The sequence below is a fragment of the Microchirus variegatus genome (assembly GCF_963457635.1).
Source record: "Microchirus variegatus genome assembly, chromosome: 1".
Taxonomy (NCBI): domain Eukaryota; kingdom Metazoa; phylum Chordata; class Actinopteri; order Pleuronectiformes; family Soleidae; genus Microchirus; species Microchirus variegatus.
Genome location: NC_139802.1, coordinates 4,250,979 through 4,265,214, shown reverse-complemented (window position 1 = coordinate 4,265,214; position 14,236 = coordinate 4,250,979). Strand labels below are relative to the sequence as shown.

General features: G+C 42.9%; 1 protein-coding gene across 1 annotated transcript in view; it reads right to left on the bottom strand.

Moving 5' to 3' along the window:
* Positions 1 to 12,201, bottom strand: part of efna4 (ephrin A4) — a gene marked incomplete at both ends in the record, with an annotated part of 49,866 nt that extends 37,665 nt beyond the window's left edge. Inside the window, one exon of the mRNA XM_083895202.1 lies at positions 12,089 to 12,201. Coding sequence (XP_083751328.1) covers positions 12,089 to 12,201 — 113 coding nt within the window. The remainder of the gene's footprint in view (positions 1 to 12,088) is intronic.
* Between the last annotated feature and the right edge of the window lie 2,035 nt (positions 12,202 to 14,236).

Below are 14,236 nucleotides of genomic sequence, written 5' to 3'. Positions count from 1 at the left end.
GTTTCACGACGCATATGTGCACTCATTTGTGACAGAGGATCAGTAGACGACGGTGGCAGAATCGCGCACCTATCCCTCAGCGAAGGGTTCTTGCTTCGACCATCGATGTCCTTGCATGCCTTCGCAGAAACTTAGCGGAGAATTGTTCACCTCTCCAGTTTCCTGCATGCACCAACTAAATAGCAATGCACCAGAAAAGCACACCTGTGAATAATCCAGACACTAAATACAATCCCTTTGCACCTAGATTGCGTCCTGTGCAACCAGCAAAGGTGGAGTCCGAGTGCAATTGCACCATGTAATTTAGTCATACTGCAGCTGGCTGACAAGTGATCTAAAGCTGTATTTGCACTGGATTATGGGAAAAAAAAATATATAAAATAATAAATAATAAATAATCCTGATTATTTGGGTCAACGTTTCAATCCCGATTATTCAAACAATTGACTCGTTGACTTGAATTTAACTGTACATAAAAAATGCCTTGTGTAATGTTTAATGAACCTTTTATATTTACCTTAAAACAAATTATTGTAATATATATACACACACACACACACACACACACACACATATATATACATATATATACTGTATATATACACATATATATACACACACATATACTGCTGTTTAACCCAGAGATCCTACTGAATGCCTGTGTTCCACTTTCTACAGTAAGACTAACGGCATCACAACATTAAACACGTTATTTTCAGAATAAAAGTCCCTCATTTTATAATAATCGTGTCGTTTTTCGATTATTTTGTTTTTGTAACCGTTTTGGGGCCATAATCGTAATTAAAACTCACATTTCGATGTATTCCACAGGCTTAATTTCCACCGAATACTAACAGCATAGTTCAGCTCGCCACAGTCACAGTTTGGAACTTTTCCAACTCGGAAAAATGGAAGCAGGATTCCAAGAGCTGCGTCAGCTAAGTAAATAGCACGGCACTGTGTTGCCTGTTTAAATGTTTAAGTACATTTAAACTACTTTTTTTTCCCATTCCATTCCTATTTAGGTGCATGGGGGATGATGGCGCTACTGTTTAAGTACCACAACAGATGGAAGTCAGCGGGCATGGGTATGGATTACCCTTATTTTGGAACCCTCGTGAATGGAACTGTACTAATCAAGGTTCTTAGGTATCTTTGAAGTCATTCTTGAAAAACATAAATTCAGATTTCCTGAAACTCACTGATAAACACTGGATTTCAACAAAATGTTGATGAAATACGGGAAATCGCTGACAAAAAAAACAACATACAGGCAGAAAGAAAAAAATAGTACAAGCTGTGCATTACAGAAAATATTGTGGTACTGGTGATTTCTACAAAACTCTCTCTCTCTGTCTCTCACACACACACACACACACACACGCGTACAAAAACCATATCTCATCATCTGTAAGCAGTGCACTAGTAGAAAAAAAAAAAAAAAAACTTTATACCACATTTCATTCATTTTTTTTCCCTCAGGTAAGAAGGGTTCCACTGTAATTTGACTACATGCATACAGTAACCAGAACACACACACACACACACACACACACACCTACACACACACAAAGTAGAGTCAATATCAAATGAGGTGTCATCCCTACAAGGCTCCTCCTGGAGTTAGAGCAGCTACTATTGGTAGTGTGTGTGTGTGTGTGTGTGTGTGTGTGTGTGTGTGTGTGTGTGTGTGTGTGTGTGTGTGTGTGTGTGTGTGTGTGTGAGGGACTCTCTGTCTCTCTCTCTGTGTGTATTGGTAAAATAGGGAGGGGCAAAGGGGAGATTTTGCTCCTCACGCCTGCTCGTGACAGTGATAGTAATACCTGCTGACATCCTTTCTTCCTTCTCTCTCTCTCTCACACACACACACACACACACACACTCACACTCACACCTCATCCCTCTATCCCGGGAGACCTTCCCGAGCTGTTTGGGGAGTTGAAATCTATTGACTCTTTCCCTACCATTCCCTTTCCCTTAACGCATTCTCCATCCCTCACTCCATACACTGCTAAGGTCTAATGTTTTTATCATCTCATGGGGGAGGGCAGACTAGAAAAAAGGAAACAGAGAGGAGAGTGTGTCCGTTCATATGTGGTATGTGCGTGCGTGTGAAAAAGAAGAAGAAGAAGAAGAAGAAGAGGAATGTGTGTGTTTTGCAGCACTGGGGGCTGGAAAGTGGGCTTTGCTGCCATATTTCTGGGAGGCAATGCCTAAATAATGAGTTTTTTGCATCCGCAATGGTAAAAAAATTTCCAAAAAGTCGTGCAAAATGATCTACGTTATGAATCATTTGTCATGTTGTCAATATGATCCAGCTCCTCTGGAAATCGCAAAGCACATGATATATATATATATATATATATATATATATATATAAATATATAAAATACACTTTTTTTTTAGGTTAACTACACATACGCGTACACCCTCTAAACACACATGTACACACCCGTTCAAGAATGTATGCGTCTTCCACATGAAGCACATAGAGGGAGCTTTGTATCATGTTAGATTACGAAGTTTGTTTGTTCTGGTGTGACGACGACGACGACGACACGCTCCCTGATATTCCGTTTCCACGCTTTCTGGATTCAGACCCATCACGCAAAAAAAGACAAACCGTACTGCGAAAAGTACGCGATATAATCGTTTAAAATTCACTTACCGAGCGAGGAGTGTAATTGGTAATTAGCAGACAAAGACAGCGACTCAGGTAACGGCATGAACATGAGGAATGATGCGGCGGTATATACATGTTCCTGCTGTGATTTTGTGATTTACAAAAAGGTGAAGCCGTCATTACAGCAGGATTACAGAGGAACGTCACGCACATTGTTAATATTTCGTCAGGTGATAAGAAAGTGTCACATAAAACCATGTGTGTCTTAAAAAAAGAACAGTTAAGCCTTCACTTCTGCACTCTGATCCGATAACATACTGCATCTATTAAAACCCAGATATGGTTATTAAACTTTTTTACATTTTTGTCTCTTAACATGTGTGACTCCTCTGATCTAGGCTACAACACAAGGTTTGACACCAAACAGATTTATGTGAACAGATGTTCAATTTGAGTACTAATAAAAAGATGGATTCATGAGAAGCTGTCCTATCCTCTGCTATCTCTGTGGGGGACGACAACAACAACAACAACAACAAGATTCATTTTGTAGCCGAGACAAAAAACACATCATTGTGATGATGATGTTACTCTTCTGGTAAGAAATAAGAATTCTTAAAAATCCACATTCAGAGCAGGGGGATTGAAAGTGCAGAAACTCTCGTATGGTGAACACTGTCTGAAAAAAAAAAAATGGACTGACGCAACTGTCCTTAAGCACCTTTGAAGACGAGAGCGGGATGATGGCAAACACGTCTCAGTGTCCTCCTGACAGCGAGGACCTTGTGCGGCACAATAATCCAGATTCCTGCTCCTTCCTCCCTTTGCTCTGCCCGGGTCAATACTAATTCAATTTCTGTCATAGGAAATTCCCCCGGTTGCCTCTTGGCAGGATTTCTGAGCCGAGTGGAAGAGCATCGTGTGAGCTTTCATGTACGAAGAGTGTCTGTCTGTGCCTGCACACGTTTGTGTGTGCGGGGGGGGGGGAAACGTATATACAGTGTATATACACACATGGCTAAATAATCCGATAGTGTCGCTTCGGTCGCGATGAAATCGGCACAGTTTCCCCGAAATTTCAGACCGTACGCGCTCTCATGTGCCAACAGTTTAATTTTCAATTTGTAAGTCAAAGCACGACAACAGTCGGCCTGACACGTACGACAATGGCAGCTCACTGAATGATGACTGAATGAATGAACGGACGGACAAAACGAACGCCCTCCCACTCCACTGCTAACCAACAGACCTCAACCACCACCACCACCCACCACCACCCTCTTTCCCCACTCATGCAGCACGGCAGCGGCCATTTTGTGCCAAACGCGGTGCCAACTGATCTGTGGACAACGTCGAGCCTCATTTCGTTCCACAGCTGTTGCAGCCGCACTCGGAGACATCCATACAAAGCAACTTATTACAGCTTAATGCGGCCTTAATGTTGATGTATGTGTGCACGCGGGGGGAACGGGGGGGGGGGGGGGGGGGGGCAGAGAAATTGGGAGAGAGACGGGTCCGTATGCAGCCGAGCGATAATGGGAGAAGCCCGCGATAATATCTGGGTGTTAAATTGGTATCGATTTACTAAATATCCTGACCGGGAGGAGAGCGCGCCCGTACCTTTCATGCTTGTAAACCACGTCTGCTCCGACGGCTCCGAGCTGCACTGGGACCATCTGATCCATTTTAATTCAGATGTCCTCAAACCTCAATTTTAACACAGTGTGCTCCATTCTTCCTCTCTCTCTCTCTCTCTCTGTATCTCTGCTTCTTGATTCAATTGCAAACATTTGTTGAGCAATCATCTTGTCCTAATGTTACACTAATAAAAAGCACAATGGAGGATTACTGATTGACAGAAACAGGAACAGAAGTGTCAGTCACTCCTAAACTCAAACCGCCGCTCGTGAAATAATTCATAAAATGAGGCCGTGTGGCATTTTTGAGCAAACGGCACAGTGTTGCACAACACTATCGTCACACCCCACCTTCCAAAAAAACAAGAAGAAGAAGAAGAAGAAGGCGTCCAAAGGCAATAACACGCCTTTTTCCTTGAACACATTAGTCACACCTAAATTCAACTAACAAGTGGAAACAAAACAATGACCTATTTAGACGAGAAGCCGGCACAGCGGTTGGTAAATGGTTCCCACAGCAGCAAACCACTGGCAGGAATTAAGGACTTGCTGCTGCTGCTGCTACTGCTTACTGTGAGCAGAAATGAAAGGAAATAAAAAAAAAAAAGTCGAAAAGATAAAATCATATGTAAGCTCAAATAAATTTTAAAAGGGCTGGGCATCCTGGAACTTTTTTTAAGGGTTTTGTTTTTCCAGTAGTGAAATTTATCAGAGTCCAATGTTTCTCAAGGAAACAAAGACTTCTCTTATAAGCAAACCATAAACTCAGCACGCACACACACACACACACACGCACACGCAGGCTGGGCTCAGCTATTCCTGTTAGGACAATGTACCGACTTCTATTCATTTGTGAAAAAAGTTCTGACTCATTAGGACCAGGCTTTGCTCCCCTTGAGAACTATACAGGTCCTGAAAAAGTCAGTGTGAAATAAAAGATGGTACACATTACAACACACACACACACACACACAAACGCCTCAGTCAGAGCACATTGTTTCACTAAAAATCAACTTCGACAGACAACAATGCGACCAAACGTCAACCTCGCCGGCTTACAGATAACTAAAATCACTGCTCTGCATTGTTTTCTGACAGAGATGAAGAAGCCCAAGTGTACACAAAGTCGACTCATCCGCAGTTTACCTCCAGATAATACACTCAATACCACAAACACACAAACACACACACAAACAGAGCACATTTACAAAGACAGATAAGGTACACAAACACACAAATCTGTGGATCTACACAGACCACAGCACTGCAGCAGTGAGTGAGACAATACCACTGACAGAGAGAGACAGAGAAGGAGGGAGAGACACTGATACAGGCTGATGACAGATGAGGAGAGAGAGATGGAAGGGGGGAGGAGGGGCTGCTTTGTTAGCAGGACAGGGAATAAAGTGGTAATTACTTCACTGTGGGTTTGTTGATTATAGTTCAGCCAGGTTCTCCGTGTTAATCATTTACCAGGGGAAGACGCAGATTAGCAGGGAAACTGACAGAGAGCGAGGAGAGATAGCCGGCGCCCGTGGAGGAAATGTATTCATTTGCATGCACGACGACAGGCGACGTGGTGGACGCAAATGGACCTGTGGATGAAGAAATGATATTAGGGAAAAGAAAAAAAAAAAAAGAAAAAAAAGAAATCAGTCTGAGGGTGCAATCATCTCCCCTGACAAGATGCAATTACAAGCAGTGTCTGCTTTCACTTTACTGTAACGCTGCATGCGTCTGCTCGCACCAGCCTATCGCATACGCGTGTGTGTGTGTGTGCGCGCGTGTGAGCGTGCACGCGCGCACACACACGCGTAAAGGTACGGTATGCGGGAATGTGATTCACTCTGGTATTTAAACTAGATCATTGTTGAGTGCACACGGAGGGAAATGATGCATAAACAGAGCAGAGATTACACGCAAGACTTATGAGGGCTGCGTTCAATAAAGATACAGAAATTCAATACAAATGTTCATCTCCTCGCACAGCCGTCAAACATGCTCCACTAGATTTGAGCTGCACCTCGGCCTCACACAAACGGAGAGAGACAGAGAGAGAGAGAGAGAGAGAGGGGAGAAGAAGAGAGGAAGAAGAGGAAGAGAGAGGGTTCTGATAGGGTTTTAAAAGCTTTCAAGTTTGTGTCCAGACTTGCACACTGGATTTAAGCATGAGCAACAGAGAACACAGGTATTCCTGTTGTCTAAGTAGGAAGGAAAGACAGGAAGTGGCACAAGAGAGAGAGAGAGAGAGAGAGAGAGCATGAGTTTGAGCTATGATCCAGACAGAGGCGATTCTAGAGTCTGTAGGGGCCCTGAGCAAATATTCCCAGGGAGCCCTTCCTTCCAACCAGTGTTCATCACCATTATGTTATATATAATCTGACACCGACGAAAAATTTATGAGTTTAAAGTATATATATTTTTTGGAAATGAATGAAATAACATGGAAAAACCTTGTAATTATAAAGTTTGTGAAACTATAAATGTAAAGAACAATAAAATACTGTAAATAGCTTTTTAAAAAAAACGACATACACTTGGTTAAAAATACATTACACTGTAAAGAACCCACATTATAAAACAATATAAATATATAGAACAATAAAATACTGTAAATAACTGAAAAAAAAAAAACGCCCTCAGGCTCTGAGTGTCGGGGGCCCCCTTTCAGCTCGGGGCCCCAAGCAGTTGCCTGCGCCTCTGGATCCAGAGAAACTACTCAACACGACAAGCTCGCCTCCTGCCATGGAGGATAGAAAACGGGAAAAACAAAAAAGGTAGAGGCGTGAGCCAAGAACGAGGGTAAATGGTAGGACAGAGGAACACAGTGGCTGATTTCGGGTCCAAGTACGGGTGATATTTATTCTCGTTACAAATCTATTAGCAGCTCGTCTGCAGAGGTAAAAGCCTCTTTTAAAGCCGTCGTTACAGAAAAACAAACAGAAATTAATTCACTCCTGGAAGTTTTGTTGCTCCGACTAAACTCCCTGACAGCTTCTAAGTAAATTTATGAGGATTAATGTAGCAGACGCTGTTGTATCAGCAAGTAGGCCGGTCAACATATTCTGCTCCGATGGGTTTTTAAAAGCACAGCATAGCACACGAGAGGAGGCTGAAACATTCCGGTAAACTAAACTGAGGTAAGCTGAGGTTATAATATTTTACTAACCTTTAACTGCTCGAGGAAGTAAAAAAAAAAAAAAAAGAAAGAAAGAAAAGAATTTCTCTTCTAATAAGGAAGTATTGCTGCGAGGGAGACGCGGTTATAAAAAGGAAAGCTATCGTAAACTCTGTTCATAAAATCATAAAACAGGGGCAATCGAACCACTTGAGCCTCGCAATGAAAGAGGCCAGGGAATCTGATTCCACGATGCTCGACGCTGACCCCGCAGTCGGTCTATCACGTTCATTTCAGAGCTCCATTTTTCAATCTGGAGGGTGCTAAATGTGAGCCAGTTAAAGTGTTTCACTGAGCCTTTGTTACAACCATATTAGCCATCAAAGAGCAGAAGAAACGAGGCCCTTCAGTCTCCACTCCACTGCCCCTGCTTCATTAAAACCATAAATCTAGATGTCGAAAAGGGAAGGTGATGGCCACGGAATGTCTCCTGTCATCGGGATTAAAAAGAGCCTGTTTGCTCACCAGCTCCGTTTTTGTTATATATTAACTCGGTCCTTTAATGTAACAGCGGTCGCGGCTTCTTTTCAGTCGTCGAGGACGGGAGTAATGAAGGCAAACTGATGAAATCTGAGCTTTTTTTAAAAAAAAAAACTGTCAAAGCAACTTAGTCCAAGTGTTCGAAAAAAGTTTCAATTAACAGCGAAAGGTCGAGGAAGCAGAGGAAAGGTGAACAGAGGTCAAAATAACAACAACAACAACAGCAACAACATTCAACCAGCGTCATTTCTGCTTCAAACGTTCACTTCGAGTCATGTCCAAACATTAGTCTCCAATAAGTTCAATATTTGTTTTAAATTTTTATTCCCTACCAATTCCTGGGGGAAATATCCAGCTATTTAGCCAATAAAAAATAATAATTGTTTCCCCCCTTTAATATCTCCAGTGGTGGCGCTCGCCAAGTCGCCGACGCTACATTTGTCTCGTCAGTTTTGCTATAAAAAAAAAATGACTGCAGTAAAACTTAATGAGCACAGTTAAATTAGCGCTTTAACCAAAACGATAAACTTACAGCTGATAAAACGGAAAACAAAAAAACTGCTGAATCTCTGAGGATTTGTCTGCATCTATCTCGCACCTTTAGCCGTTGTTAGTGTAAAAACACTGCGGCTTCATTAAGCAGCTTTAAAGGTGCATTATGTAATAAATCTAAAGCAACTGGCCATAAAATCCTCCTAATATGTCACAGAGACTCAGGAATAATGTTCATATAACAAACTGAACTCACCAACAACAACAGTACAGACAAAATATTTGCATTAAAATAAATATTTTGCAGACTGCAAATCATGTTTATGTTTTTAAATCATGTTTTGGCATGTGGCGCCACCTACCGCCGTCTACCAATCATTGCAGTCAGTAGAGTCTCAGCTGCCGAGCAAACACGGGTTGCCAGTTAGGTCAGAAAACGAAACCTAAAAGACCTCGGTATTTTGAATTTGAATGTAGTAACTGTTTTTGGCCACATTCTTACGGCACCTTTAAAGGTGAAGTAAGTAGTTTATAGTGCCATCTAGAGGAGAGGCTGAAATTTACAACAAAGAACTGCTCCTCTGCTCACCCCCTCCCTTCCCTGAGCGCTACGGTATCCTCAGCAGGTCAAATGTCGTCCTCGTCGTCTTTCTCCGTGTCAGCAGATGAGGTTCGTGAGGTGAGGGAGAGGGCGAGCTACTGCGGCCGTAGCAGACGAAGCGGAGAGAGAGGAGGCGGGACTTCCGCTACAAGTAAAGAGACGCTTGATTTGTTCTCTCGCGTTTGTCCTTACAGGCTCCGGTAGAAACATGGCGTCTCGCTGCTAACAGTGGCTATGCAACCGCGGCCCGCGACCACGTTATTTTACATGACTTTTTGAAACACTACGAAAATGAAACAAAAACTATTATACAGCGACTAGACAATGCAGGAGCACATAATATGTATAAAAAAAGGGGATTTTGGGTCATATAAACCCATAAATACTACACAGTGTCCCTTTAACAAACAAAAAAGGCCAAATGTGGTTATTTTGTGCCGTTTGCACCACATCAAGAGCAGCCTAAGCTTCACACCCAACAAAGCAATAGCTCTTCCCCTCCCTGCGTCCCTGCGCTCCTTTAGCCTCACCAGGCTGCGTTTACAGGCCTCGGGACGACCTGTCTGCGTGGCGGCAAGCGAATAGAAAATATGGTATGGGAAAATGACTGGAGCTCAACTAATCACACTGCCAATATCCATCACTGGACAGGAGGGAGTTGCGAGCGATAAAAGGGGGCGAAGGAGGTGCTGGGAGTGCAGACAAAAAATGAAAAAAAGGAGAGTGGGATGTAACGAGGAAGGTAATGGGTGAGGAGAGGAGGAGAGGTAAGTCCTAGTGATAAACCCGAGGGATTCTGGACCGGTTGCAGCATCACAGCTCCTCTGATAGCTTTGTGATTGGGTGGTGTTGCTGATGAGAGTGGTTCTCTGCCACAGTGGGTTAGCCTCCGCCGTCATGCTGATGGCATTGTGATTGTGTGGCGTTGCAGCCGACTGTGTGGCCCCCCGACACAGGCTGTGTGACCGCTCATCCCTGAACCTCGGGGGGGGGGGGGAAAGAAGGTGCTTCCTAATCCTCGCAGCGTTTCTACCGACCGTATTTCTGTAAGAGCCCAATTACAGGACTGGGTTTTTACCTACATGGACACACTGGATATAACCTCAGCTGATTCCAGTGCAGGAGGAGTCCTGAAGATCCTGACAAAGGAGCCCTTGAAGAAATTATATCTCCCACATGACAAATTTTGGTCACACTTTGTGCATCCATGAATTTAAAGTACAAGTTAAAAGTCTCCAGGAGTGTGAAAGTGGTCTGTGCTGCTATTAAAAGTGACTTTGAGATGTAAACAAATGCCCGCTACATTCTAGGGGTGGGGTGATACATGGTCCACGATACCAATAATATTGCGATACAATGATACTGTGATGATCAATATATTGCAAGAGAACTATATCGCGATACATCACGATATCTGTCTCACTGAAGAAAACAAAAAGTGCAGGATTTCTCTGTTTATTCACAACAAAGTGCATAAAGTCCATCTCCTAACGTAGCTTTCTCCACCTTTATCCCACTGTAAACTCCCTCTTCTTCAACCAGGTAACTTCTGCCCAAGTTTCCCTCATTCATTTGAGCAGCGCCACCTCAAGGAGACATCAAGTAGTGACGCCCACCCATCTTCACCCACCGCCAATACATGCAAACCATTACGAAATGGATTCACACAATGCTAATGAAGCCTGTCAGCGCTACATGACTGCGGTTCTCAGTGAAGTGTTGTTCAGATCTCGTGTCGACCCGGCGACATTCGCACAATGCAAACAGGAAGTGATTCATTTCATGGCAAAACATATCGCTAGTAAAGTGAGACGACTGAAAACACAAATAAATGCCCAGGAAAAGTTTTGGAAGTAGATTCTAGTGCTGAAAAAAACCTGGTCGGATCATTGCTTCTTGACCCCGCCCACCCCCTGTGCTGCTGCTGTATACACACACAAACACTCCCTCAGTCAGGTGTGATAGTTTTGCTCCACAAAGCTTGTTTTCAGATGAAAGATGCAGCAAATCAGAGGCAGAGTAATGACGTCAACAAGTTACCTCACGTTACATAGTGCAGGCTTTAAATTAACCTCATTCATCCAGTGTTTGGGAAATCAGACATAATGGAATGTCTAATATCCCCCCCCCACCCCCACCCCCAGCTGTACCATCAACCACCACAGACTGGAACACCTGGATCAGCAGGAGAGCCTGGCTACGTCATCCACACATCAATTCTGTAGAACACGCCCACTGTCCACACTCGGTGGAATCACATTTACACCAGCACACACCGGGAATATCACACAATATTCGCGTTCAGGTGTTCACGTGGATTCGATATATAGTCCGAAATCGACTAAATATGTTTGTTAAAACTGAGAAACATTTTCACAAATCTTAAAAAGGCAAAACATGTGTTGTGTTGTGGCCCTGCAGCTCTGCCATCAACCCCACAATTACCCAGACAGGAACACCTGGATCAGCAGGTGAGCATGACTCTGCCCCGGCTAATGGCCCCAGTATATATGTGTGTGTGTGCGTGTGTGTGCTCAGCACCATTCAATGCAAACATTTAAAGCACAAACCCTTATTTTTGGTTTTCTCCAGGCAGCAGAATAATGACTAAAGGCACAGAGGCAGTGGTCAGGTGAAAGCCACAGTCTTACAGTGTGGTCATTATGAAGACAACTACCTGCACGAGGACACTCTGTCTGTCTTTACTGCTGATTCCCCAGAGTTCAAGCTCCCCTTTTAATGTGAGGCACATATCAGTCTGATAGCTGCGCGCTTACGCACAGGTTTTATGCAATCATACACACACACACACATACACACACTCTGCGCCCTCTTTTCAATTAAAGTACACAGGGACGTGATCTACTGCATAGCAGGGATTCTTCAAAACCAAACCAAGGCTTGACTCATTTAGCAGGAATTATTGTGCAATAGCACTTGTGGCAGCGCAAGTTCAGGCACAGTCCAGAGGCCACATCACACACTTTCAACAATAGACCCTAATCCTTCATTTGGCCCCCGTGCGCACAGAGAGTGAGTGCAGTATTAGGGCTGCAAGAAGCCCCCCGTGTTCTCACCTCGTGTTTGTGGAATTCCAGAACACGGCGTGTCGCTTGGCCACAGCGGCTGAGATTATGTTGACGAGCAAGATCGCGGCTCTCCACGAAGGAAGAGCTCCCGGTGCCAACATGAGGAGGGAGTCCATCCTGGCCGCCGGGGGCCGCGCAGAGGCTGCAGTGTACCGTGGAGGGGGGGGAGCGAGAGGTGTGTATGTGTGTGTGTGTGTGTCCCAGGTAAGACAGAGGAAACACAAACTTCTCTCAGCACCTCAGACTTCTACGTCATCTGCTGCTGCTGCAGCTTCGCATCGTGGAGGAAACGTGGTTAAAGTTGCTTTAAAGTGATTTAAAAAAAAAAAAGAAGAAGAAGTGGTGACAGACATCAGAGGTGGAGGTGTGCAGCTCCACACTGAAGACTCCCTGACACTGTGTCCATGACGCTGCTGCTGCTGCTGCTGCTGCTGCTGCTGCACTCACACACCTGAAGGTTTAAAGGTCACACTGTGCACGGACAACGTCAATCCAAAAAGTGCCCGCCTGCTTCTGCAGCAACAGATTGTGCACTGTGTGCACTGTGCACTGTGGGAGGGCGTGGCCGCTCTGCGGAGGGGGCGGGGCCCGGGGGTGGAAACTTTAGACCAATCGGGTGACAAGGGTGTGGTGACGTGAGAGTGTGTGAGTGTGTGCAGGGTTAAATGTTTGTGAGGTGCGCCCACTGGCGTGAGGAGTGTGTGGGTGTCCCACCCTCTGTCTGTACATATATATATATATATATATATAAAAAAAATAGAATCAGAGGTGGAAAGTGACGAAATACATTTACTCAAGTTACTGTATTGAATACTTTTTTTGTGTATTTTGTATTTTTTAAGTACAATTTAAAATCAGGATTCTGTATTTTACTTGAGTACGTATTGACTCAAGTATTGTACTTAGTTACTTTATAATTCCTATCCGTTACTGAGTAAAAATAAAAATTCAGCACAATGAAGCTCCAAAATAGTTTTGGATTTCTGACCCCTTGTCTTCAACTTTGAAACTACCTACCTGAGGAGATAATGGCTCAGAGATGCTGTGAATTCATTTTAAATCACTTCTTAAACCGTCCTTTCATCCATAATCTCTTAATCTACAGTTTTAGTGTTGTTTTTGTTCTATATGTATCCTGTTATTTGCTCTGCTCGCTGTTGTCTGACACTTTCTTGCGTGTGTATTGTTTTTTTTTTGCTTTTCTGTTTTTTATTTTGACAGTTTGGTGTCATTTATTTTTATTTTTGCCATTGCTTTTACCACACCACTATGTTTATTATTAATAAAAGTAGGAACAAAACTTCGCTCTTTCAATTTTGAAAGAGTAGTGGCAGCCCAAAACAAAACTTGTATTAATGAATTCATCCATTTCCTCCCACCTCATCCTTATCCTCATCATGCTGGTGACAATCTCAGCTGATATAGGGCGATAAGGCGGGTTCCGTCCATGACAGATCGCCCGTCCATCACAGGGACACATAGAATGCCTTTATTGTCATTATACAACGAGATTTACTTGACTTCACCTTGAAAGTGCATACAGCTAAAAACGAAGAACAATAACAACAACAACAACAACAACCAGAGTATGGGTCAAAAGGACATAAAAAAAAAAAAAAAAGTGACCCTAGTTAACGTGAGGTGGGTTTTCAGTTTCAGCGTACTACATTAAAAGGATAAACAGCCATCAAATTCTTATTGCACAGTATGAAATAGCAGGTCTATAGCAGGGTTTAAATATAAAAAGTGCATTTCTATGAGACGTGACCCATAGCAGGGTATAAAAAATAATAAATAAGACTATTTCCACAGTATGAAATGTAATTTTTTTACAGTATATGAAATATAGAAATATAAATATCACAGTGTGAGATGTGATTTTAGCAGCATATAGAATATAAATATCACAGAATGAAATGTAATTTTGCAGTATATAAAAATAGAAATAGAAATATTTACACAGTATGAAAGTGATTTTAGCAGGGTACCATTAAAAATATAGATATTGCACAGTTTGGAATGTAATTTAAGCAGGATAAAAATCTGTGTATACAATATAAGTAGTGCACAGTATATAAGTATTGCATAGTGTGGGGTAAATTATTAAATAAATAAGCATTTCAGCATGAAATGTAG